At 36.5% G+C, this 25,169-nt stretch overlaps 1 protein-coding gene across 4 annotated transcripts in view; it reads left to right on the top strand.

Moving 5' to 3' along the window:
* Window positions 1–25,169, top strand: part of supt3h (SPT3 homolog, SAGA and STAGA complex component) — a 144,250-nt gene that overhangs the window by 83,190 nt on the left and 35,891 nt on the right. For all 4 annotated transcript variants that reach the window (XM_077238745.1, XM_077238747.1, XM_077238746.1 and 1 more), the window contains 4 exons: window positions 10,264–10,350; window positions 10,933–11,026; window positions 14,628–14,755; window positions 22,096–22,171. In XM_077238745.1, coding sequence (XP_077094860.1) covers window positions 10,264–10,350; window positions 10,933–11,026; window positions 14,628–14,755; window positions 22,096–22,171 — 385 coding nt within the window. The remainder of the gene's footprint in view (window positions 1–10,263; window positions 10,351–10,932; window positions 11,027–14,627; window positions 14,756–22,095; window positions 22,172–25,169) is intronic.

The following is a 25,169-nucleotide window of genomic DNA, read 5'->3' as shown; positions in this document are numbered from 1 at the left end:
TGTTGTAGTTTTGTATGGAGAATGGAAAAGCACTGCTACATAAAAAAAACGCAAATAACAATATAATCATGTATAAAAATGCTTCATCTACTTTTAAAAGGGAGGAGAAAAATCTTTCCAGATCTTTTGACGATGCCATAAGTTGTGTGTCCATTCAAACTCTCATACAAAATATGCTTTGTGCAAGGAAAATTGGTTCATGAGAATTTAAAACCATTAAAACATTTTTTTTTAATGATAAACAATTTTGGTACTTGATTTCTTGGAGCAAAACCAGTTGAGAAACACTGATCTGAAATGTTCCATCTTTAGGAGCTTGAGTTGGGACAGGATATGAACTGAGTGACGCTGATTCAGCAAAATCCATTGGGTTGTTGCTGAGTCACAGTCTCCTGTGATGTCATGCATGTGTGAAGGTTTCTGTGAACAGAAAGAACGGCAGTTAGTTGAAAGCAGATTGGTCTGGACCTTTTGTTTATTTAAACTAAAGGACTTTGAGTGCTTGTACATTGACAGACGGTCAGGAATGATGACGCTGACCATGAGTCAGTCTTTTGAGGAGCATCTCTCCATTGTGTTCGATACAAGCTGATGTTTACGGGATCCTTACAGTGACCTCTAGTGCTCGACTCCATACTGTATTTGAGATACTGTCATTTTACCTCTAGAATTGCTGCGTCATTCACATTTTGCAGTTGTTTTTAAAATACGAATATGATTGTGTTTTAATTTAAGGTTGCATTTCTATAAAAGTGCACAACAGACTTTGATAAATGTGCTCTGGTTAAACTTTTTTAAACATGATTATAAAGTGATGAGAAGATGATCAGGGTGTTTTGAGCTGATATGATTATCTTTAAAAATTATGAGTTGTAAAAATGATTGTACTCGAGATGTCAGGTTGTTTGTACATTTCCATTTATTTCTTCCATTTCCTAGCGTTCTTTAAATTATCTTCTTTTGTGATCCGTAAAATAACTAAAGTTCCATTTATTTATTTCCATTGAAGCTTTAGCTACATTTAAAGATGTTCTTCAGTCAAAGACTGTGTATGAGTTTTGCAGAGACAGATGATGGAGTTTTATTAGTTTAGGTTCTGTAATCTGTGTGGGAAATTGTTAATCCAGCATCAGACTTCCTCCTACTGGAATGACTGGTTGGAGAATAACCAAACATGCCTGTGAAAAGCCTTCACGTTTCTCCTGACATGTGAAACAAAGTTACAGGTGTTTTCCTGTAGCACCAGGTGCAGATGTTGGCAGGCCTGGCTTTCGTAGGACATTATTCCCCAGGAGTTTTTCCTGACTCCAGTCTTTCTATCAGTCTCAAGGGTCTTGTTTTTTTGCAATGACAGCAATTTTGCTATACGACTCTTTCAGTACGGACCACCATTGTAAATCCATGTGAAAATTGCCCTAGACTGTAGTCCAATGTACCCATCAATTTAATTACCAGTAGCCAGCTGGTGAAGTCAAGTTCAGGGATTTATTTTGGTCTCCCAGAAGATGGAAATATTTTCTCCTTGATGTCCCTGTAGATACTTTAGAGACTATATATATATATATATATATTTTTTTTTTATCTCCAGATTTAGAAATTCTCCAAATGAACAAAATCAGGGCTCAATTTTTCTATTGGCCCCGTCAGACATGTTCAGATTTTTACATGCCCTATCAAAATGAACAAAAAGTTATTGGGCCCTATTTTAACGATCCAAGCGCATGGTCTAAAGTGCATGGCACAAGTGTACTTAGGGCGTGTCCGATTCGGACGGTGGATTCCACTTTTGCTAGTTTAACGACGGGGGGAAAAATGGTCTAAAGGGGTTGTCCATATTCTCTTAATGAGTAATGGGTGTGTTTTGGGCTTTTACGTGCAATAAACCAATCAGAGTCTCATCTCCCATTCCCTTTAAAAGCCAGTTGCACTTGCACCATGGCGGATTCGCTATTTACATAATGGAATTTTATAGTGGAAAGACTGAACGCTTCTCCAGAGGGCAAAAGGATCTGCTCGTGCGCGAGGTTAAAGTGCACAATCAGGCCATCTATGGGACAAGCAGGATTCCACCATATGTTTATTTACACAATAATAATATTTACATTGTAATCCTTTTATTTTTATTTGGCATGTTTGTGTGCTGCTGCGCGTCCTTGTGTGTAAGCAGAGTGTATGTGCGTTGTGGACCCGCCTATAGGCGCACATTACTAACGCGCTCTTTAAATAACATAAAAAATATTGCACCATTGACTTTAGACCAGGTTTTTGTAGTCTATCTCAGTTGCCTCAAAATAGCAACGCGCTAACAATGCGCCTGAACACACATTTTAGACAAGCACACCCATGGGCGCACAGATGGGCGCAAATGCATTTGTTATTTAAACAAAGTAGCGTAGGACGTGAAAATGAAAACTGTGTCAGGCTGAAACTAGCAAAAAAACATTTGCGTCGCTCCTGGCGCTGTATTTTGCTGCGTGTATTACAGGGTCCATAGTTTTCTTGCTGTTTTTGACCCCTGTAACCTAGTAAACTGTGCTTTAAGATTTTTAGGTAGGTCTAACAGGTAGGATATAAATTGAAGCTATCAAACACTTCACAGACGTCACTGCATAAATTATAAATTAAATATAGATTAAAGCTACAAAAGTTATTTAGCTAAGAGCAGTGAGGGATTTTCCTTTTTTCCCCTTTTTTTCTTTATTTATCCTTAATGACAAACAGAAGCAGGTTTATTAGGCTGCTGTCACTTTAAGACCTGCCGCACATGATGTGGATCTGACATGCATCCCATTTTCTCACAACTCTTTAAATTTAACTTTTGACACGTTAAATAATCGCAAAGAGTTTTGTGCTTTGTTACTTCTAATAGTAAGTGATCATTGTCAAAGTTGCATTAAATTATTGAAAGTGAATGCATGATAATGTACATATGCATTAATTTATTTATGCATATAATTAAAAAAACTGAGCTATATTCCTGTGACTGTTTAAATCTGCACAGAAACCATTCAAGCCACAGCTACATAACAGCTCAACATAAGCTCAAAAGTGGCACTTTTAAAAGAGTTTCTGGCTATTTCTGTCCAGTTATTTAGAATAGAAAGGATGCGTGTGTGCTTGTGCGTGTGTGTAAGTGAGTGAGAGAGTCTGGTGCTTAGCCATACGATACTGCAGTCATATAAATTATTACGTGAATAATGCCAATGTAGAATTTCATTTTACTCTTTAATCCTATAAATATTTTAAATAAAAATGTTTAAACCTTTTGTAAGGTTTCTTTACAATTTGACCTCTGAATTCAAGTTATAGCACAAAAAATGCATGAACATCAAAGGGTATGTTGAAAGATACAGTACAACTTATCAAAGTTATCATGTCTCTTGTAATCACTCAATCACTGTTTCATCCGTGTAAAGATGCCAATAAACCAGTTTGTAAACTGTCACTTAACGTTGCAAGTTTGTTAGTTAACTATAGAAAAAACACAAAGAGGAGCTTATTTACTGTTAATTATATATGCATGTTTGAAGAAATGAAGACACGCGTTTATGAAACTACCTTATGTGCAAATGTGTTGTATACTATAAATTAAAATGAGTTTAATTATTATTTCTAAAAATAAAATGCAGTTGAATATAATAGTTTGGGCTCTATTGTTAATTTTAACCTTTAATATTGTAGTAATGCACGAAGTGAGAGGGTTCCCTATAGAGTTTACAGTATTAGTTGGGAGAGATGTAGTTTTTTTTTCCCCTTAGGAAAATCAACTCACTATCATTCTGAATAATCGGCTATTGGTATTTGTGTGGTACTGGTATTGGTGATGGATGGATGGATGGATGGATGGATAGATAGATGGATAGATGGATAGATACAATATTTTAATAAATGTATTATTCTAAATCATTGATGATATTTAAATATTAATGAAATAATGGTAATGCAAATTAGGAGGAAATGTGCTCTATGTGCTCTAATGCATATGCAAAATAATTATCTTTTTTTCATATTTACATTTTGTGAGATGCAAACCGTCTGTTCAGGAGCGTTTTTTTAATGTAGACAGTATGTCTAACAGTACATTTCCTCTTTTTTAAAGTAAAATGATTTCCATTTTCAAGTAGCATTACTGTCTACGGCCATCCACTTCAGTCAAACGTCGTTGAAGAATGTCTAAAGTTCATGTTTTTCTTTTCATTCATGAGAGGTCTAGAACCTAATCTTATTAGATCTGTGTGTTCTGCCAGAAAACCCTCAGCAAACTCAACTTCCCAGACTTGTTTTTGTTTTTATAAATCTGTTTTATAAATATTATATTTTGTTTACACTGTTTGCTTTGCGGACTCTGCCGTGATAGGTGGTCTCTGTTAATAATGAGTGAGATAAATTTCACCGTTCACTTCTTTTTTAGCCATTGAAGAAGTGTCAGTGCCCGGCCTGGTTTTAATGTAAGAGACATCCATTCATCCGCAGTGAGTCTGGCTAGAATACGTCTTCCAGAGCCAGACTCAAACCTGTCCCGAAGCCCAGACGCCTGCAGGATGTTTGGGCTTGAAATGGGTTGGGATGTGGAAGTACGGCTGCCACCTCCAGTCCAGGTGCTCACGTTGACGTATGTCAGAAGCGTTCGGGTGCCCGAATCAATTAGCTTCTGTCGTGTCGAGCAGGGAGGACAAATTGGCAAAGTGTTTTGTTTAAATAAATGGCCTTGGTCTGGTTTTTCCAGGGGAGCGAGGCTTGAAGGAATGTGTGGTCTCATCGTTCTTAGAAATAAGTCGTTGCAGCATCGTCTGTTGACAACACGTTTACTTATTCACACCGTAGCAAAACCATAAACTGAGACCTCCTGGCTGTGGCCGCACTGTTGGAGATTGTGTAATGTGAAATATGTATTGAGTTTTAATCCATCATAATGGGTTTTTTATATTTTAAGTTTATGTTTTACAGTAAGAGGCATCTGTTGAATTGTCATTTGGGACCATTTTGTAACAAATTGTGTTTGAATAAACCCTATAACCTTAGCATTAAACTTTGGCACAAAACTCGTCCCGTTCGATTCCTTTTCTAAGGCCTCAGATTTTCACCTGCTGGACGATAAAACAGGCAAAAAATTCCCTCAGATGTACACTGAATGACCCGAGCAATATCTAGAGACCAGAAATTGTTTTTGATGTAAATGGGAAACACTTATTTTATTTATCGAACTGCCCGTCTCACAGGGACTCTGAGTTTCGGTAAACATTGATAAAGTCCGCTGCCAAACATCACCATTTAACCGCAGAACACAAGCAAAACATTCCATCTTGTCGAGCCGGACGAGTTTGTGTTCTGGCGATAATGCTGCTGTGTTACTGTTTTTCACTAATTGTTTTTGACAAATGTTTTTCCTCTGATTTCTCATTGTTATGAAGCAAGACACAAGGTTGCTTGGAGACCAACATTGAAGGGTTGTTTTGGGCAAAACAATTGGGCAAATCACAAGAAAACATGAGCAGGTCACATTTCACAGTAATTATATGTTAGAGTAAATATACATTTTTAGGATTATTTATTAGGGCTATTCACCAGGTTTATTATTATTAACTAAAACTGTTAAGAAAAAAAAAACATTACTTGAAACAAAATAAACATTAACTTAAACAAAAAAAAACATAACTAGTTAAAACTAGCTAGTTGCAAAGGCAACATTTCTCATTATTGTCTCATTTCAACTTGAAATACTAAAATAACAAACTAAAAAAAAATGCAAATAAATACAATGAATAAAACTATAGACATATTTTTTAAATGACCAAAACTACAAAATTACTAAACATTTTAACTATAATAGTATATCAGTGAAACTAAAATAACACTCCTATTTACTGAATATAATATAACATTTTTTTTTGCGTTGACATTTTGACTTATATGAGCAAGGTTTTAAGCATATTTAAGCAATGCATACATAAATGTATATATATATATGTGTGTGTGTGTGTATATATATATATATATATATATATATATATATATATATATCAACACATTAAATATTTTCATGATATATAAAATATCTGTTCTGTTGCATTCTTTGGGGAAAATGTTCTTAATTGTCATAAAATATATTATTTATTCAAAATATATTTTCTTATTCTTGATAAAATATGACCCAAGAGTGCTTTTGACAGGTGTTGTGTGATTATCCATGTCACTTACTTTTAAAACATGGCTATATTCCTTTGAAACTGCATCTTAACCAGTGGCCCTCAGGTTTGTGTTGAAAGTATAATGAAGTTTTCAGCCATCACATTAGATTTTCAGGTGATGTGATCAAGACAAGAGTGAGCTTTCCAGCTTAAGTAACCTAAAATCTGCACGTCTGGTATAGGTGAGTTCTGAAAATATCGGGGCTTGTTTTATTTTGTCGTCTTTCAAAAGGAAATGGTGTAATTGATCTTTACAAGGACGCTGTGAGTGGAATTCTCCCCGGTCTTCCTGTTACCTTTTCCAGTATAATCAAATAATGGATTTGGTTTCAGAGCACCGCAGTAGCAGAGGAGAGGAAATTATCTTCAGCAGGCTTGTTTATTTGACTTCTGCCATTCTGTTGCATGAAAGCTCTGCACTGTAACATGACATGAACCAGAGACCCGTGGAGGCCAGTGTCGCTTGGAAATGTGTTGTAATTAAAATTGATCTGTCTAATTAAGGAACAAGACCTGTGTGCTTTCCATAGGCCAGGAATCTGTCTCTGAAGTCATTGGCACTGAATTCATCGTAGTGTTGAGCTCTTACTGCTCTTATATCCCAAGTTTTTGGGGGCTTTGTATTCTGTAGCATAAAGATGCATCATATTTCCAGGCTGATCTTCATTTACTCACCTTTGTATTATATGCAGATAAGTTTCTCTTTTAAAACATTTTGTTTGAGTGCTGAAATTGTTCCCTTCCAGCATTTGAAAATCCCTTACATTTGGGTGAGTTAATGATAACAAACTTTGATTTTGCCCACAAGGATATCAATACATTTGATTTTAGGGTAAGGTTCATTAGTTAACATTAGTTAACTACCTTCGTTATTAACATGAACTAAGAATGAGCAATACTTCTTTAGCATTTATAAATCTTAGTTAATATTCATTTTAACATTTACTAATACGTTATTAAAATCAAAGGTTGTATTTGTTAACATTAGTTAATGCATGTGAACTGACATGAACAAACAATGAAAAGCTGTATTTTTATTAACTAACATTAAAAAAGGTGAATAAATACTGTAACAAATGTATTGCTCATTGTTAGTTCATGTTAGTAAATATATTAACTAATGTTAATGAATCTTATTGTAAAGTGTTACGGATTTTAGTCAGAGTTTTTCAGCATGGGTTAAAAAACTGGGCCAGTTGTCAATCAAACCATCACTGGCCCCTCCCTCCTCTCCTGTGTTTACATATTGGATTCAGCCTTCTGTGTTTTCAGCGAAACCCTAAACGATAATATCGAGATGGGTAAAAACACCCTCAATCGTATGAATACGTCTGTAGTATGATAACTCAGGCATTTCAGAAATGGTAAAACAGTCCTTCGCCACTCCAGTAAACTGTCAACAGCCTGGAAAAAGTCCACAGAGATCCCAGTGTTCATGGAGTCTCTGAGCCATCCCGAATGGAATAACCGGACCGACTTCATTTAGCCTCACGGCTTTGATCAACCTTTAAAATTAGAGCAATTACTAAAATGAATCTGAAATTTTGCAGAAGACTGTTTTATGAGCCAGGAATTGCAAATGGTACGGAAAAACCTTCCTTAAGCCTGAAAAGAGCCATACTGTGAGACTTTTAAGGGATCATGTTTTTTTGTTTTTTTTTTTCAGTTTGGGCCAAACTCAATGATAACTTTTCCTTAAAAATGGATTTGTGTGCATTTAAGGAAATAAATGATTATTAAAATGCGTTTTTATTCCTGGTTTTCTAGTGCAGATTAAGTCAAATAGGTCATACAAGTTAATGTACAACGAGTCAAAATGCAGAGTATATCAGAATACTGTCCTTTATAAATATAATTCCTCAGGAAAGTGGTTCTGGTTTCCGAGGCTGATGGGAATTTTGGCTCGGATGCATGCGGAGAGTGAGGGATGAGATTTTGCATACTTACAGCCATTTTTGTCTATTAAAAACTATTCCTCTGTGAAACGGTGGGACTGACATGGCAGTCGGTATGTCAACCTTGGTGTGATGCCAGGCCAGAGAGATCTATATTAAACTCTTCTGGCGCAGGGAGGTAAATGCTCCCCCTGTGTGTGCATGTGTGGGGTCCGTTCTGCTCACAGACTTCACGCTCGCATGTACGCTCGCGAGCAAATATATTTATGACCAGCAAATGTTTACAGACGCTGAGAATTGCTTGTGTGTATTCCAGGACTCAAGGTGGATTAAGTTTTTACCTCTTCATGAAGAATAGGATCTTTTTCTTTTCTGGACTAAGTTGTAGTCACTTCTGTAAGTTTAATCGGCCCCATACTCCAGAGTCAAGGATATTTCAAGGGCCCTTCAGTGGCTTTACCAACAAGAGCTCTTTATTGAGGATAGCATGTCGATAGGTTTTTTCCATTGCCTTTTCAGTTTAAATTTAAAATGATTTTTTTTTAAAAAGAGGTTAATTTAGTTTAAGTCTAAATAGGTGGATCTCACTAATTTCTCAGAATTAAAAGGGAATGAACTTTATTTTAGGTGCAGTTAAGCACATTTTCAAATATAAACCAAAGCATATAAATCCTATAAATAATCAATCACAATTCGATTTTTTAAATGAAAAAAAGTCTTAACAGTGCTTTAAATAGCCTTCATGTTTTTGGGAGATTCATCCAGATATTTTTTGATGCTTAATCTAATCTTGTAAGTTATTTTATTCTTTAAAATAAAATGGGCTGTGCAACAATTAATCGCGATTAATCGCATCCAAAATAAAAGTTTTTGTTTTACATAATATGTGTGTGTGTACTGTGTATAACTATTTTGTGTAAATAAATACACACACATGCATGTATATATTTAAGAATGTGTTATTTATAAATATAATATAATTATATAGATATATAAATTTATCTACAGTATATACATGCACATATTTCTCAAGTATATACATGCATGTGTCTGTATTTATATATATATATATACAAAATAATTATACACAGTACACATAAATTATGTACACAAACTTTTATTTTGTATGCGATTAATCGCAATTAATCGTTGCACAACCCTACTTTGAAGGTTTTTGTTTTACATTTTTCAGATTGTATTTTGTTCTCATATATAAGTGTGTCCTCAACATGAAATCAACTTTTTAAATAAGGAAGCCAGGTGCACAAGTAATCAAATCGTGCTCTTTTTGTGTGTTTGTTATTATATAGGTCACGGATCATTAGTTGTGGTTAAATTCAGTTCAGTATATTTATATAGCCCTTTTCATATAGGGTTCCAAAGCAGTTTTACAAAGAATAGTTTTGTTAAACTCAATACACCTTTTTTTATCCTTTTGTAAGAGCGGGTTTAAAAATATCAGTAAGTTAACACTACAGTCTTTCCATGAGATTTGCCATAATTCTAGAGCATTCATGTGATATGTTGATTTACATAAGAACAGCTATCATTTCCACCATGATGGATGTGCTGTTTTTCCTCTTTTGGCATCAAAGTGAAATTATAGCACTTCACCAGACATATTTCATTACAGGTTTTTATGTCCTTCTCAAGCTTAAAGATTTATTTGCATGTGATTTAGACATTCCTCTGTAAACCTCTCATGCACTGGCTGATAAAAAGGTCAAGATGATTGTCTTTTTTATCTTTACATTAAACCAGGACACATAAAAACAAACTTTAAAAACACTGCTACAAGTAATAAATCCCAATTTTAGGCTGTTTATCCTGTTTCCATATCCAGACCACCATCACATGTTTTTTTTGCTGTGGTCTGTTCATTTTTATCCGTTGTTTTGATGCATTTCTCTCTGTTTACATTGCAGACAAGGACATTTTCTGTCACATTTGAGTGAAATAGTCATATGTTCTTGCACAAGACCTGAAGCTCACATAACGCCATAAGTCCTGCTCTCAAAATAAAAGCCCTTATCAGTTTCCTCAAGGTCTTTAGACTGCACATGCAGTGAGTCAGTTGCCTACAATGCGCTGATTTTAAAAACACATTTAGTTATTTTGTAGATGTTAGCGAGCGTTGATTGTTTCTTTGCTGATTGAATTGCCTTTCTTTCCTCCCTCAGCTCCATCAGGCCGCTGAAGTGGCCCTCCTGAGAGGGGCCAGGGTCATTTCACCAGAGGATATCATCTTTCTAATGAGGAAAGACAAGGTAAAAGCACACAAATATGAGACATTACCGCAACATAAATCATTACCCTTCCTTTTTATGGACTACTGGTCTGGGCTGGGTGATATAATAAAACGTCTTTCATAATCTATTCTAAACCTATGTCTTTATGTATTTGATTTCAGGGAATTAGTCGATTCAATAAGTTTAATGCAAAAATTAAAACACATTTATAAATATAATGAATCAATCAATCAAATAAAGGTTTTTCAATGGATATTTTACAAAACATTTGGATAAAATGTACACGATGAACTTGTTTGAATGGTTATGCACAGGAATTTTGATTTGATTAATTGAAATGGACAATCTGATCAATCAAATTTTTTTTCTACTGAGGTTTATTCATTTTTGTAATATTTCGATATTCAACATGATGATTAATTCAGTATTAACAGCAAAATTGTTAATGTATCACCCAGCTAGAAAGAATTTAATTTATTGAATTTTATAGAGAAAAAAGAAGTCAAAGATCACTGTGGGATGGATAGATGGATGGAAGTTGTTTTAGTTTAAAAACTGAGCCTGTTTCTTTCTTTCTTCTTTTTTTTTTTATTCTCTAAGAAAAAATTACGGCGGCTCATCAAGTACATGCAGTTCAGAGACTACAAATCCAAAGTCCTAAAAACCATCGACGATGAGGACCCGCTGGATTCGGGTATGAGATGTGTAGTATTTTCTGATTCATCCACTAATTTTTTACAAATATTTTAAACCTGCCTTTTTGATAACAACAAACAATGAATCATGCACTTAATGTTAAATCACGTGTATTGCTGAGAGAAAATAAGATCACCATCGCAGCATATTTTATTACACCATTTTGGAAGAATTCAAATCTTTTAGAACCGTTAAAGAATCCAAACATCATGAAAATGACTTGCTTCCAAAAACGGTTAAAAATTTAACCATTTCTGAATGAGAACCAGTTTGCGACTCCCAACCCAAGTTAATGTATTGTACATTCATATATATTGCAGCTTAGCATGTTTTCCCTTTGAATGATTTTCTCCATAAGATATTCAAAACATTTTCCCCCCATCAACGGCCGTTGCCTTAAACGACGAAGCCGTGCATAATGAGCAGAGTCGAGCGAGATCATTTTGTACGCCACAGTCAATCAGCGAGAGTCATTAACCAAAATGCAGACAGAAGCTTTGGCATCAATCTGCTTTGAACAGCGCTCCACCGCCCTCATCAATACCACCGAAAACTGAGCACGAGGGAGGATAAACATCCGCAGAAGCAGCGGACGTCCTGTATAATGTCATGCGGAGTATCATTAGGACTCTTGCTCCTCATCTAGAGTGTAACTTGAGATTAACTTGAGAGAAAGAAGAACAGTGAAATGCAGCGTTCCGAGAGTCTCTGTGTCTGAACGCAGATGCTTTTCCATGGCTCACTCTTTTTAACGTGTGCCTCTTCTTGCGTGTTGTTTTGGCTCTGAGAGTTTCCTGACCCTATCCGTGACGCTTTCAATCGGGAGATTATTGTTCCCTGACTATTATCTGTGTTACTGCGTGCAATATAAAATATAAGAGGGAATTGTTTCATTGTGAGGAGAGAACAGCCTCTTTCTGTCCTGGGAGGCCTGCGGTGGGAGCCGGCCTGTGTTAGGACGTGGTTTTACTCTGGTGTGGTGTGTTCGGAGGGTTGCAAAAGAGGGCAACGTAGAGCAGTTGGGTTTTGACATCTTTCCATACAATACAGTGTTCGTGCAGTGACCCCTACAACAAAACTACACTGCAAATGAGGAACTTCTGTTCAACCAATATTGTCTTTTTTTAGGTTGCTCAGCAGATTTGGGGTGAGATACAGTGTAGCGTGAGATTGTCATTGAGAAATTCTGTTTATTTTCTTACTATGTTTTAAATGGTCTTGTCGTGAGCAGTGCATGCCAAATTTGAAATGATTTCACTTTCATTTTCCATTTAGAGACACTTTTCACCATGTGTTCAATTTTCAGTGTAAATAATTGGTCTTGCATGTTTTTTTCCCCCATTGAATATCCTGTTTCGGAAATATTCAGTTACGGAAGTAAATTTGGTGGCAAGCTCTGTTGGTTGAGTGGTTGGTCGTGTTTAGACATTTAGACACATTGCTTTGTAAACAGACGCTCAGTTAAATTAAGCTACTAGGTACTAGATTTTAAAGCATCATTTCATCATTATTAGATTACCTAATTGTCCAGTTGAACACTTCTCACTGTTTTTTCAATTCTCTGTGTAAAATATTAGGTCTCGCCCATTTTTTCAAGTTGAATATCCTGTTTCACTTGGAAATACGAGTAGTTATGAAAGTAATTGCAAGCTCTGTTGGTTGAGTGGTTGGTCGTGTTTAGACATTTAGACATATTGTTCTGTAAACATACCCTAAGTTAAATTAAGGTAGGTAAGTCAAGTAAAAAAAATGAAAATATGTGATATGAAAAGCTTGAGGTACTTTTTTTCAAAGTTTTATCTTTTGATCTGCTGTGTTCAAAACACTTCTGCTCACCCTATTACAGTCACATTTAAAAAGCCATTTTTTACTTGTACTTCTTAATTTTGAAGGATGAATCCACTAGATCAAATATGTTTTACTAGTGTTTATTTAATTAGATTTCAATGCACCATTTCATCATTATTAGATTAACTATTCATCCAAACCAAGATTTTTAAAAGGTCTGTTATTCATCCAAATATTGTATCAAATGTCAAATTAAGGATTCTTTAAAGCCAGAATGCACTACTAATTATGTGCGTCGACATATTTGTTTCATTTAAAAAGTGAGTTTATGCAAAGTGACTTTTTTACCGTTTGATTGAATTGCCCCGTTTACAGAGGAACTCCACAATTACAGTCTGTTCAAGGTTGTGCCGTGCCAGGACCAGCGAACCTGAAGCCCATAAAACAAGCTGTTATTTAGGTGTCATAAATTCAGTAACCTTGATTAAACATTTTCTGGGGCTATTTCTGTCATTCACAACCAGACGTTACTTCACAGAAGTGTGTTTAATCAGTGTATTTCCTTTCATTTAATTAACATTTTCCTTCTTTTTTCATTTTCCCATCCTGGAGTTTTATGCCTGCAATGCCCACTGACGCTGAACCACATGAACATGCTGGAAAAAGTGAAAGTCGTTCGCTGTGGTAGAGCTTGAAATTATGCTGCTGTGGGAATTATGTACATAGTGAACAAAACATGTGACACAAATGAAAAACCACTCATATTCGAGGTTCGTATTTGAGTTTCTATATTTCAGCTCTGTTATATATATATAATGCCAAAAGTTTTGGGATGTCTGCCTTTACATCCACATTAACTTTAATGATATCCCATTCTTAATACTTAGAGTTTAATATGGATATGGCCCATCCTTTGCAGCTATAACAGCTTCAACTCTTCTGGGAAGGCTTTCCACAAGGTTTAGGAGTGTGTTTATGGGAATTTTTGACCATTCTTCTAGAAGAGCATTTGTGGGGTCAGGCACGGATGTTGGACGAGAAGGCCTGGCTTGCAGTCTCCGCTCTAATTCATCCCAAAGGTGTTCTATCGGGTTGAGGTTAGGACTGCGCAGGCCAGTCAAGTTCCACCAATCTCGCTCTTCTATGTCTATACGGACCTTGCTTTGTGCACCGGTGCGCAGTCATGTTGGAACAGGAAGGGGCCATCCCCAAACTGTTCCCACAAAGTTGAGAGCATGAAATTGTCCAAAATGTCTTGGTATGCTGAAGCATTAAGAGTTCCTTCCACTGCTCTAGAGTCCAGTGGCGGCGTGCTTTACACCACTGCATCCGATGCTTTGCATTGCACTTGGTGATGTAAAGCTTGAATGCAGCTGCTCGGCTATAGAAACCCATTCCATGAAGCTCTCTACACACTGTTCTTGAGCTCCTCAGCATGCACTGACACCACTCTGCAATTGTGATAGATTATGGCAAAGAATAAACCTTTTAAGAGCATTTTGTGGTGAAAGTTTTTTTTTCTTTTTTCTATAATATCCAACAAATCATTCAAATCCATTAATTTGAACTCTGATTGACTAAACAGCAATCCACAGATCCTTCCGATGATAATGTGCACTTAATTGTCCTTATTCAAACAGTTACAAGGCTTTGGTTTTCAGATGGTCTAGCTTACTTCTGAGCCGAGAACAAAAAGCACTATAGGCGAGTGGGCCGCTGCATCTCGAGTCAGGTGTAAACAAGCCCAGCTGGCCTGCAGATGTGTTCAGGACAGAGAGTCAGCAAATGTGCCTGTTTCTGTCCTCTTACAGATAAATACAGCAGCAACAAGAGGCAGCATCTGGCGCAGGACTTCCTGAGCTCCATCGACCAGACAGGGGAATTCTTGTCTCTGGTGGAGGAAGAGGAGGTGGATGAAGTCAAGCAGGAACGGCTGGAGGTGAGAAGGAGGCTCCCAGATATGTGCTTCAACCTGAACACCCAGAGCTCGCACACCAGCGAGGGTGGACTGCACTGAAACTCAAGGGGATTATCCTGCAGTCACAGAAAGACGGGAATCGGTTCATTCTTTTATGATAAACGAACTAAAACCCTGCAGTTCAGTTAGCACTTTGTCATGCACATTTTAAATGAGATTTTAAGCATGCTCACATGCACAGCAATGTAATAACTCTCAAAAATCAGTTTATTATACAAATAATCAATAAAATCAATAAACCGGGAATGCAAGAATTCACAAGATTTTGAAAATTCTCTGATAGTGACATCAAAACCTAAACATTCATGTGCAGTTTTTTTGTCTAACTAAAACCTAATATACAGGTTTTTGTGGATGGCTAAGGATATCAGAAACATTTTTATTTTTTATATTATATTTTTATTTGTTCTAAATTGGATACTTATTTTTTGTTACACTTTATTTTGATGGTCCACTTTAGACATTCCACTAACTGTAAGTCACTTTGCAACTACATGTCAACTAACTCTCATTAGAGTATTAATAGACATGTTAGAAACATGTAATTAATAGACTGTTAGTTGACATATAGTTACTCTTCATGGGGGACCATCAAAAAAAAGTGTTAGCAGACATTAAGCAGACAGTCTTAATATTTTAATCAGAGCTAGTTCACATGTAGTTGCAAAGATACTTATTGTTAGTGGAATGTCTAAAGTGGACCATCAAAATAAAGTGTAACCTTTTTTATCATTGTTCATAATAACCTTGTGTTTTTCTGTATAGAGCATAGTCATCCATGAAAAATACTGATCAGTACTAATTTCCAGTATGGACTGGGTTTCATCCCCTCCACTAGTCTTAACTTCTCATCTGAGTTTCCACTGTGATGTCAAATAAGCCACGAGCCGGAAAACGTCATTAGGTGGTTCAGTGGTTCATGTAGGTTGTCTACAAACCAGAAGGTTGGTGGTTCAATCCCCGGTTCCACCTGACCAAGTGTCGAGGTGTCCATGTGCAAGACACCTAACCCCAGCTGCTCCCGACGAGCTGGGTGGCGCCTTGCATGGCTGACGTCGGTGTATGAGTGAGTGAATGGGTGAATGTGAGGCAATATGTAAAGCGCCTTGGTGGCCATTGGGTCTGTGAAAGCGCTATATAAATGCAGTCCATTTACCATTTACCATTTATTATGAAGTCAACAGGAGCGTTTTCAGTCTGATGAGGTGAAGCGATTCTTTATCAGTCCAAATCAGACATTGATGAGTCTCTGCGATATGAACGTGAACTCTTGTGGCATACACACAGGAGTCTTTATAACATCCTTTTGTTCTCACTGTGCCAAGGGAAATAAATGGCCATAAATAAATAAATTACAGCTGAAAGATGTAATTAAAGATCTGAGGCAAGAACCGTGGACAAGGAGGTATTACCATGAGACTTTATACGTCCCATCTCAATTAAAAACCAAGCACCAGTCTGTTCTGGATGTGGCCAAGAAAGTCTGCGGTTTCCCCCAAAACTTTGTTCCTACTGAGTGTTGTAATGGGTATGTTTTAGCTATCAGGACAACCTTTTGGGAATAAGGAACCATATCCTTCTGGGCCTCCCACTTTGCCCCACTCATGAAGTCCTCGAGAGAGGAGCTTTATGGTTTAACCACACGGCACTTTGCTGCTTTATCTAGTGCCCTGTTCGGCCCGCCACCACCCCCTTGTCTTCTTTAACTAGCTCTTTTAGTGGCTAAGAGCGCATGTCTGGTTTTCCTGTGCTCTTCCATCTGCTCGCCTTACCGGTTGCATATAGAGGTTGTGGGTTGATCATGTAGTTGTCAGATTTCATAGGGTTTGTTAAATCTCAAATTTATGTTTGACTTTTCATTATTTCTTTGCTAGTAGCTAGCTAGTGGCCGCCCAATTTTTCAATATCCAGTGTAGAAGCATCTGTCTGTCACAAGTTTACTTTTTGTAAATGTACATTTGACGAATGCATAATGTTAAACTGTTCTTTCATTCTTTATTTTGCCACTTTTTCCAAACTTAACTTTTTCATTATTCTAAAGCTTTATTAAAACAAATTTTTCTTTCACCATTTGCCAGTTCCCACCGCCGCCTTCCCTGATCTTTTAACAACGTTACATATATGTATGTATTAGGGCTGTGAAAATATTTTTAACATGTTAAACTGAAAAAAACAATTCCATGCGTTAACACGTTAAAATATTTAAAGCACAATCAAAGCAGCATCCGTTTTTCTTTTTAAAAAGAAAAAAAAATATCTGTATTGGTATCTGTGGCTTTCTTTCATAAAAAGATGCCATTAAACACATATTTAAAATATAGGCTACTGTCTTTATTTATACATTAATTTAAAGATTAAATGTGAAATTATTACAATGTAAAAATATATTAAACACTTTAATGTTAGGTGCGATCAATCAGGATTGATTACAGAAAAAAATATTTAAAATATGTAAACGATTGACAGCACTAGTATATACTTGAACTCATTTTATAATTGATGTACTTTACACAGAGTTATTAAACTGAACTGAATCAATACTGAACTGACCTCAGCTAAACAATGAGTTTTTTTTTTCTTTTTAGGGCTGCTTTACAGCAGAATTGAATTCTGTTTGCATCATTAAATCATTATTTTCCTGTTTATCGCCGTAAAGCTGCTTTGAAACGATCTGTATTGTATAAGCATTAAAGGATGAAATAACGCTAAAAAACACAACAGTAGAGACATTTGTAATGTTACAAAAATGTAATATTCATATTGATGCTGTTCTTTCTGTTATTTTTTCATTTATTATAGGATCCTGAAAGAAATGCTTCCGTTTCCACAAAAATATGATGTTTTCAACATTTAAAATAATAAGAAATGTTTCTTGAGCAGCAAATCATCATACTAGAATGATTTCAGAAGGATCATGTGACACTGAAGACTGGAGAAATGATGCAGAAAATTCAGCTTTGTATCAGCAGTAATTTTTTTTTTGATCTGTGAAATAAATGAAGCCTTGTTGAGCATAAGAGACTTCTTTAAAAAAAAAAAATTTTAAATTACAAAAAATTCATACTGACCCCAAACTTTTGAAAGGTAGCGCATTCAATAATAATTAATATTATATTTTTATATCAATTATTTATGATTTAAATTATTATTTTGTAAAGTAGTATTGAATTATTTACATACAATGATATATATGATATCAAATATCATATAATTATTTTATTTACATAATATATATACAATTTTACCAAATAAAAAAATTAGTAAGTAATTGTATTTGAAAACAATAGCCAAAATAGCGCAAAGTACCTAAATACTGTCTGCTTCGTTGGCCTGGTTAGTATATCTGTCTAGCACGTAGATATACTAGTAGCTCTCTTTTACAGTAAATTTGACTATTTCAATGACCTCATTTACATCGCCCATTTACTCGCTGCTAGATTTTCTCGCTGCTGTAGATAAACTACAACACTTGTGTAAATACTCAGGCCATTATTTCATAGGATTTCCAAAGCCACAGCTTACAGGTCAAACATCTGTCAATGTCCAGTCCTCTAACTGCACGTGTGAACAGCCAGGGCAGCCGCGATCAGGTCGGACAGGGGTATAATTCCTACTCTTGATCAGCCGGCGATGGCTTCTCTGTTGTCAGTGGTGTGTGGATTGTATTTCCTCAGGCAGATCATCCATCTTCCCAAGGACCCTTTAAGATCTCTTGACAATCTGTTATTTTCTCGGCCACATTCAGATGGGAATGCTTAAAAGTGTTTTTGTCATGCTGTGTGGGATCCGCATTGTTTTGCCCTAATGCCATGATGACAGCAAGATGCTATTCTGGGACACTGGTGATCTGTCTTTGGCAAATTTCCTAGGAAATCGTAAATGCTGAAAACCGCTACGTAAACTCTTGCACTTTTGCATGCTTGGGTTTTCATAAAACTTTAGTTTTTTTCCACCTTTAGATTTTTTATTTAAAGGAAAATAATGTCATCAGTAAACTAGTTAATAACTAGATGTTTTTAAAAGCATAGCCTATCTGATGTTATTCTCTCTTTAAAAACATGTCCTTTAATTAACTTGAGTGATTTTTGGGGGTTTTTTTTGTATGAATTCACAATGTGCCTGGCTTTGAAAGTGAATGTCTTTTTTGTACATGTTTGTTGGTTAATTTGTTTGTTTGTTAATTTATTTATTTATTTATTTACTAAGTTTTTTACTTACTATATAAATGCAATTATTATAAGACCATTTTTTACCTTACATGTCATACTTATATTAAATATAATATATATCATAAATCAATGCCTCTGAATTTGAAAGTGATTTAGCTCACTTGATCCAGTATTTATTTATTTGTTATTGTTTGTTTGTTTCGAGCAATGTCATTTTTTACTTATAAAAAAAATACTTTTTTTTTTTTTACCATATACCATGTCATAATAAATAATGATTTTACCATATTTAGATTATAATTCTTAAACCGAAAATTTGAAATTTGTTGTACAATAATATATTTAAAGGGGTGGTATAATGCCCTTTTCACAAGATGTAAAATACATCTCTGATGTCCCCAGAGTGTGTATGTGAAGTTTTAGCTCAAAATACCCAACAGATATTTTTATATAGCATGTTAAAATTGTCAATTTTTGAGGGTGTGCAAAAACGCACCGTTTTTGTGTCTGTCCCTTTGAATGCAAATGAGCTGCTGCTCCCGGCACAGAGGGCGGAGCTTCAAGATATTGTGTGTGTTAGCATCTTCGATTACCTCACACAGACACACACTGAAAATTTCTAAAACTTTTAGCCTTTTATGTTTATACCGGAGTCAAACATAGATGGAGAGACTCAAGAAGAAGTGACAACATGTAGACAACATTTCTGAATGGTTATTTGATGAATTTATGTAGCTGATGTGTAGTTATTTTCTATTCATTGATTAGCATATTCTTGATAATATATAAATCGTGTTCCCGGCACAGGGTTTATGTAAATTTTAGATTTGTGATGTCACTAACCCAAGGAGGAAGCTTGTGTAGTTGTAGTCCTTGAAAACAATTTCTTTAAAATGAAATATCTCCCTTTGCTTTGAACTTTGAATGTTGTAACTTTGCAGATGTTGTTTATGGTCAAACAGCAATATTACACACTAACTAAAGTTAGAAAAGTGAAATCATAATCAACCACCCCTTTAATATATAATATATTTAATCTAAATTCCAATTGGTTCTGAAAAAAACCCCAAACATTTAAGTTTCTTTCTTTTTTTATGGTAACATGCAATGTTTGCTCTTTGCTTTCTTTGTGAGTGGCATCAGGTGTCATATTCAGTTCTCTTCAACCTGAAAGTATTTGTCACAGTTTGTTTAAACCAGCGCGTATGACTACACAGAGTTCACTGACTCTCTTTCAAGCAGCTTTATACTTTTATGAGCAAAAACAGTGGCACTTTAAATTCATTTATGTTTGATCGTCTAAACTTAGCCATGCGTCTGAATGAAATGCCCCACAAATTTAATTATAGCCTGCCTCGGGCTGTTAATTACCGATGCGCGGGTTGACGCGCATTGAAATATACTAGATAGCCAAAATATATCTTGGGCCTCAGCCTATGGAAATCTCATCACTAGCAGTGCTACAAATTGAGATTCCCTTTATCCAGACCACACTGGCATGAAATGAAGTCGCGAGCGGGCCAAATCAAATATTTGCCAACGTCCTCCTATACAGCCGCCGCGTCAGTTGTGGGTATAATTTGGCTATTAGCAGGTGGGTCAACGTTTTGATTTAATCAGCGGCTATACATAGTATTCAAACATCGAATCCCCCCGCTGCTCTTTTCAGTCAATAAGCCACAGTCAAAACATTTCTCCTGTCTCTGGCCGACCCGGTTGACAAGAGTTATTTAAAAGTGCAGCGGCTCCAGTCTCGTATCGCTCGCGGCCCAATTTGGAGCGGGACCCAGACACCAAGGCTGCTGTGAATTCCCCCTGCGAGCTGCAAAACGAGACCTCCGTTCGGCTCTTAACGACACTAATAGAAATCACAGTTCCAGCGCTGTGTAACGAGAAGGCGCTCGGCATCATTAATATGTATTTTCAAAGATGGAATTTCCAATGACTGCCAGCTAACTAAATAAAAAGACTCCGGTTGGTTTGGGTGGCCTGAAAACGAATCCAGGCTGCCTCACATCAGGCCCCGGAGCCCCGAGCGTCATGTCAGACTGTCCTCAGTCTCCAACTTGACGCTTCCCGCTTACCAGTCTCTCTCTAGACTGTAAAACATATTCTTTGCGGCGGGTGGGGGGTCATAAACCTTGAAGCTTTTTTTATGACACACAGCCTGGTAGAGAGCTCAAATTGACTGTTATGTGAAGGTATGAAATTGGTCCAGGATGAGGAAATGTCTAATTATAGGTTCTGACCTGCAACTTAACACACTCAGCTGTAAATCCAAGTGAAACCTGTTGGGTTGCTATTAAGAGGGTTCATTACTGCGTGTGGCTCTCTTAAAGTTTACGGAGGCCGTCCTTCTCTTATGTTATGCCATTTTATCTTGTGCAGCGTAAATAAAATTGATATTTAATCCTTGGAGTAGCTGATAAAACTTTTGTTTAAACCATGACATCAAACAGGAGCTCCACAATATCTTAATTGAAGAGATTATTATGGGATCCAAAAAATTGCTATCAGCAAATCCCTAACCCAACATTATAATGGGTGATCTTTTAAAGAAATTTTTAACTTTTATTCAGCTAGGATGAATTGATCAAAAGTGGCAAATAAACTATTATTTTGAATTTTATTTCTATTCATTAAATATTCCTGAAAAAATGTTTTCAATATTGATAATAATAATAAATGTTTCTTGAGCAGCAAATCAGCATATTAGAATGATTTCTGAAGGATCATGTGACACTGAAAACTGGAGTAATGATGCTGAAAATTCAGCTTTGCATCAAAGGAGTAAAATACACTTTAAGATGTATCCACACAAAAAAAAGTTATTTTAAATTGTAATAATATTTCACAATATTACTGTTTTTAATCAAATAAATGAAAGTCTTGGTAAGTAAAAAAGTTTTGGTAATTACAAAAAAAGTACAAAAGTTTTGGTAAGTACAAAATACTTTTTTTTTTTCAAAAAAATCTTACTGACCCCAAACTTTCTAGAAACCAGAATATCACAGACAGGAAAACCTTAGCAAAGTGGCAGCAAGTTTTGCACAGACGTGTATTTCTTGACCTTTGTTTCATGATGTTGGCACACGAAAATAGTTAATATTCTTCTTTTCATTTTTTATACAGAGAATTGAGAAGATGACAAGAAACATGGATTCCAGTCTGTACAGTGATTTCTGTGAAAGTCGACAGCTGAGTTTCTGTGAGTAATCATTCACATACTGTACACGATTGTTTTCATTTCATCTTTGCGTTTCCAGAGTGAATTACTTTGCATTGAAGGGACATATTTTATCAGTTAATGCATTACCTGGGGATCGAACCCATGACATTGGCGTTGCTAGTGACATGTTATAGTGTTAGAGCTACAAGAATTCTTTTCTCTGGGGTTTACTACATGAAAGCGTCCGTTTTGTTGCTCCATGTGCAGGTCAGGTATGGTTTGTAGCATCAATGTAAAGCAGATCACTCCAGATATTGTCACCGATGAGTTGTTCGGTTGGCAGTTGTGCGCCTGAGGGCTTGTAAGAACGCAGCTGTGGGATTGTGAACACACCACTACTGGCTTCTGAAGGCCACATTTCAACACTAATAACATGTTCACTGGCTTTGTGCCGCTCCAGTAGCTGTGATGTCTTACTGGCATTGAGCTGCAGGTTGGGACAACAGCGCAGTAAATGTGCCTGAATAACCCTGTTACATAACACTGATGCTGAGTAAACACAACAAAGTGTTTTTTGGTTTAATAGGATATGTTTGTAATTAATTACTTATTGTTCTTATGTAAACTCTGCAGTTTACACCATATTCTGTCGGCTGTTTTTAGTTATAGTATGCAGAAAAAGAATTCGATATGCAGTGCTGAACCTTTCAAAATATTATGCGAGTAAGCTAGATTGTCACATTGTGTGTATGTTTCATTCAGCAATTGGCATTCTTCATTCACAAATAAAACATTTTGCATTTTAATCCAGTTTTATGATAAAATGTCTTGTGAGTCTGAACAAATAATGAGTCAAATTAAGAAATCGTTGATTTTTGTGGTGTTTTTTTTTCTTGTAAAGTCAAGTGTATTGCTTAGTAGGTTATATCATCTCAAGTTCTGTACTGCACATTTTGGAAAAAATTCATAATTAATCTTGCCATTGTGTACTACGAATATAGTTGCTCTTAGGACAAACTGATTGTTATTTCCTCACTTTGGTACATCATGTTTTTACGGAGCCCCTAAAGGGACATGGTGAAGGAAAAAAAAATGAGATAGAGGAAACATTATTTGTCTGTTTCTGCGTTCTCTCGCAAATGTTTTGAGTTCCCCCGAGAAACTTTGCATTTGCTCGCAAAGACCTCAAAAATATTTCTCGGGGGAACGCAAAGGTTTTGTGAGGGAACGCAAAGTTTCTCAGCGAGAACACAAAGGTTTTGCGTGCAAAACCTTGGGAGGAACACAAATGTTTCGTGAGCTAACTCAAAGTTTCACGGGGGAGCGCAAATGTTTCACCACCAAACGCAAAGTTTCTTCGGGGGAACGCAAAGGTTTCATGAGCGAACGCAAAGTTGGGAGGAACACAAATGTTTTGTGAGTGAACGCAAAGTTGGGAGGAACACAAATGTTTCGTGAGTGAACTCAAAGTTTCTCGGGGGAACGAAAAAGTTTTTCGAGCAAACGCAAAGTTTCTAGGGGGAATGCAAATGTTTCACCAACAAACGCAAAGTTTCTCGGGGGAACGCAAAGGTTTCATGAGCGAACGCAAAGTTGGGAGGAACACAAATGTTTCGTGAGTGAACGCAAAGTTTTTGCGAGTGAACGCAAAGTTGGGAGGAATGCAAAGGTTTCGTGGGCGAAACCAAAGTTAGGAGGAACACAAAGGTTTTGTGAATGAACGCAAAGTTAGGAGGAACACAAAGGTTTCGTGAGCGAACACAAAGGTTTCATGATCGAACACAAAGTTAGGAGGAACACAAAGGTTTCATGAGCGAACGCAAAGTTAGGAGGAACACAAAGGTTACGTGAGCGAACGCAAAGGTTTCATGAGCGAACACAAAGTTGGGAAGAACACAAAGGGCGAACGCGAAGTTAGGAGGAACACAAAGGTTTTGTGAGCGAGCGCAAAGTTGGGGGGAACGCAAATATTTTGTGAACCAACACAAAGTTTCTCGGGGTAACGCAAAGGTTTTATGACCGAACGCAAAGTTTTTTGGGGTAACGCAAAGGTTTCGTCAAGTCACCTTTATTTATATAGCGCTTTTTACAATAAAGATTGTATCAAGAAAATGGCGCCATCGTCCACCTTAAGTAAGGCAGATCAGCAATATTGTTAAATATTAAATGTCCCCAACTAAGCAAGCCAAAAGCCAAGGCAACAGTGGCAAGGAACCGAAACTCCATCAGGTGACAGAATGGAGAAACAAAACTTGGGAGAAACCAGGCTCAGTCGGAGGCCAGTTCTCCTCTGGCCAATGAACGAACAGTGTATGATTATGATTCAGGCAACATTACAGGTCAGAAGTCAGATTAGATCAGAACATTCAGAATGTTTATCCAGTTGTTCCATCTGGTTGGAAGTCGGAGTCATCACGCCAGTATGGAGACGAGTTTGTTGAGGATCAGTGACGATGGCTGTTGTGTCGATGAGGCCTTCACAGGGCTGATGAAGCTGGCACTTCAGGGATGCGTTGTGGATGGGTCCAGGCGCAGGTTCACCATCTGATCTGGATACAGCCCGGATCCGGGTGACTTCAGTAAGCCTCGGAATAAACAGAAAGACTAACATTAGCGTAGATGTCATTCTACTTATGATGTAACAAGTACATCAGGTGTTATAGGAAGTGTACCCGGTTCCGGCTGATCTAAACTATGCAGCCTTACATCGAATTATAGAAGTCTATAATGTGTTATGTGTATGCTAAGCCAAAGAGATGTGTTTTTAGTCTAGATTTGAACTGACAGAGTGTGTCTGCTTCCCGGACAATGTTTGGAGGATTGTTCCAAATTTTGGTGCTAAATAGGAAAAGGATCTACTGGCAGCAGTCAAATTTGATATTCTAGGTATTATCAACTGGCCAGAATTTTGAGATCGCAATAGACGTGAAGGACTATAATGCATTAAGAGTTCGCTCAAGTACTGGGGAGCTAAACCATTTTGTGCTTTGTAAGTAGTCAGCAATATTTTAAAATATATATGATAAATTAAATAAAT

Source organism: Siphateles boraxobius, unplaced genomic scaffold (assembly GCF_051911475.1).
Source record: "Siphateles boraxobius isolate OS27281-9 unplaced genomic scaffold, OSU_SipBor_1 22, whole genome shotgun sequence".
Classification (NCBI taxonomy): Eukaryota; Metazoa; Chordata; class Actinopteri; order Cypriniformes; family Leuciscidae; genus Siphateles; species Siphateles boraxobius.
This window is presented reverse-complemented; position numbering and strand designations above follow the sequence as displayed.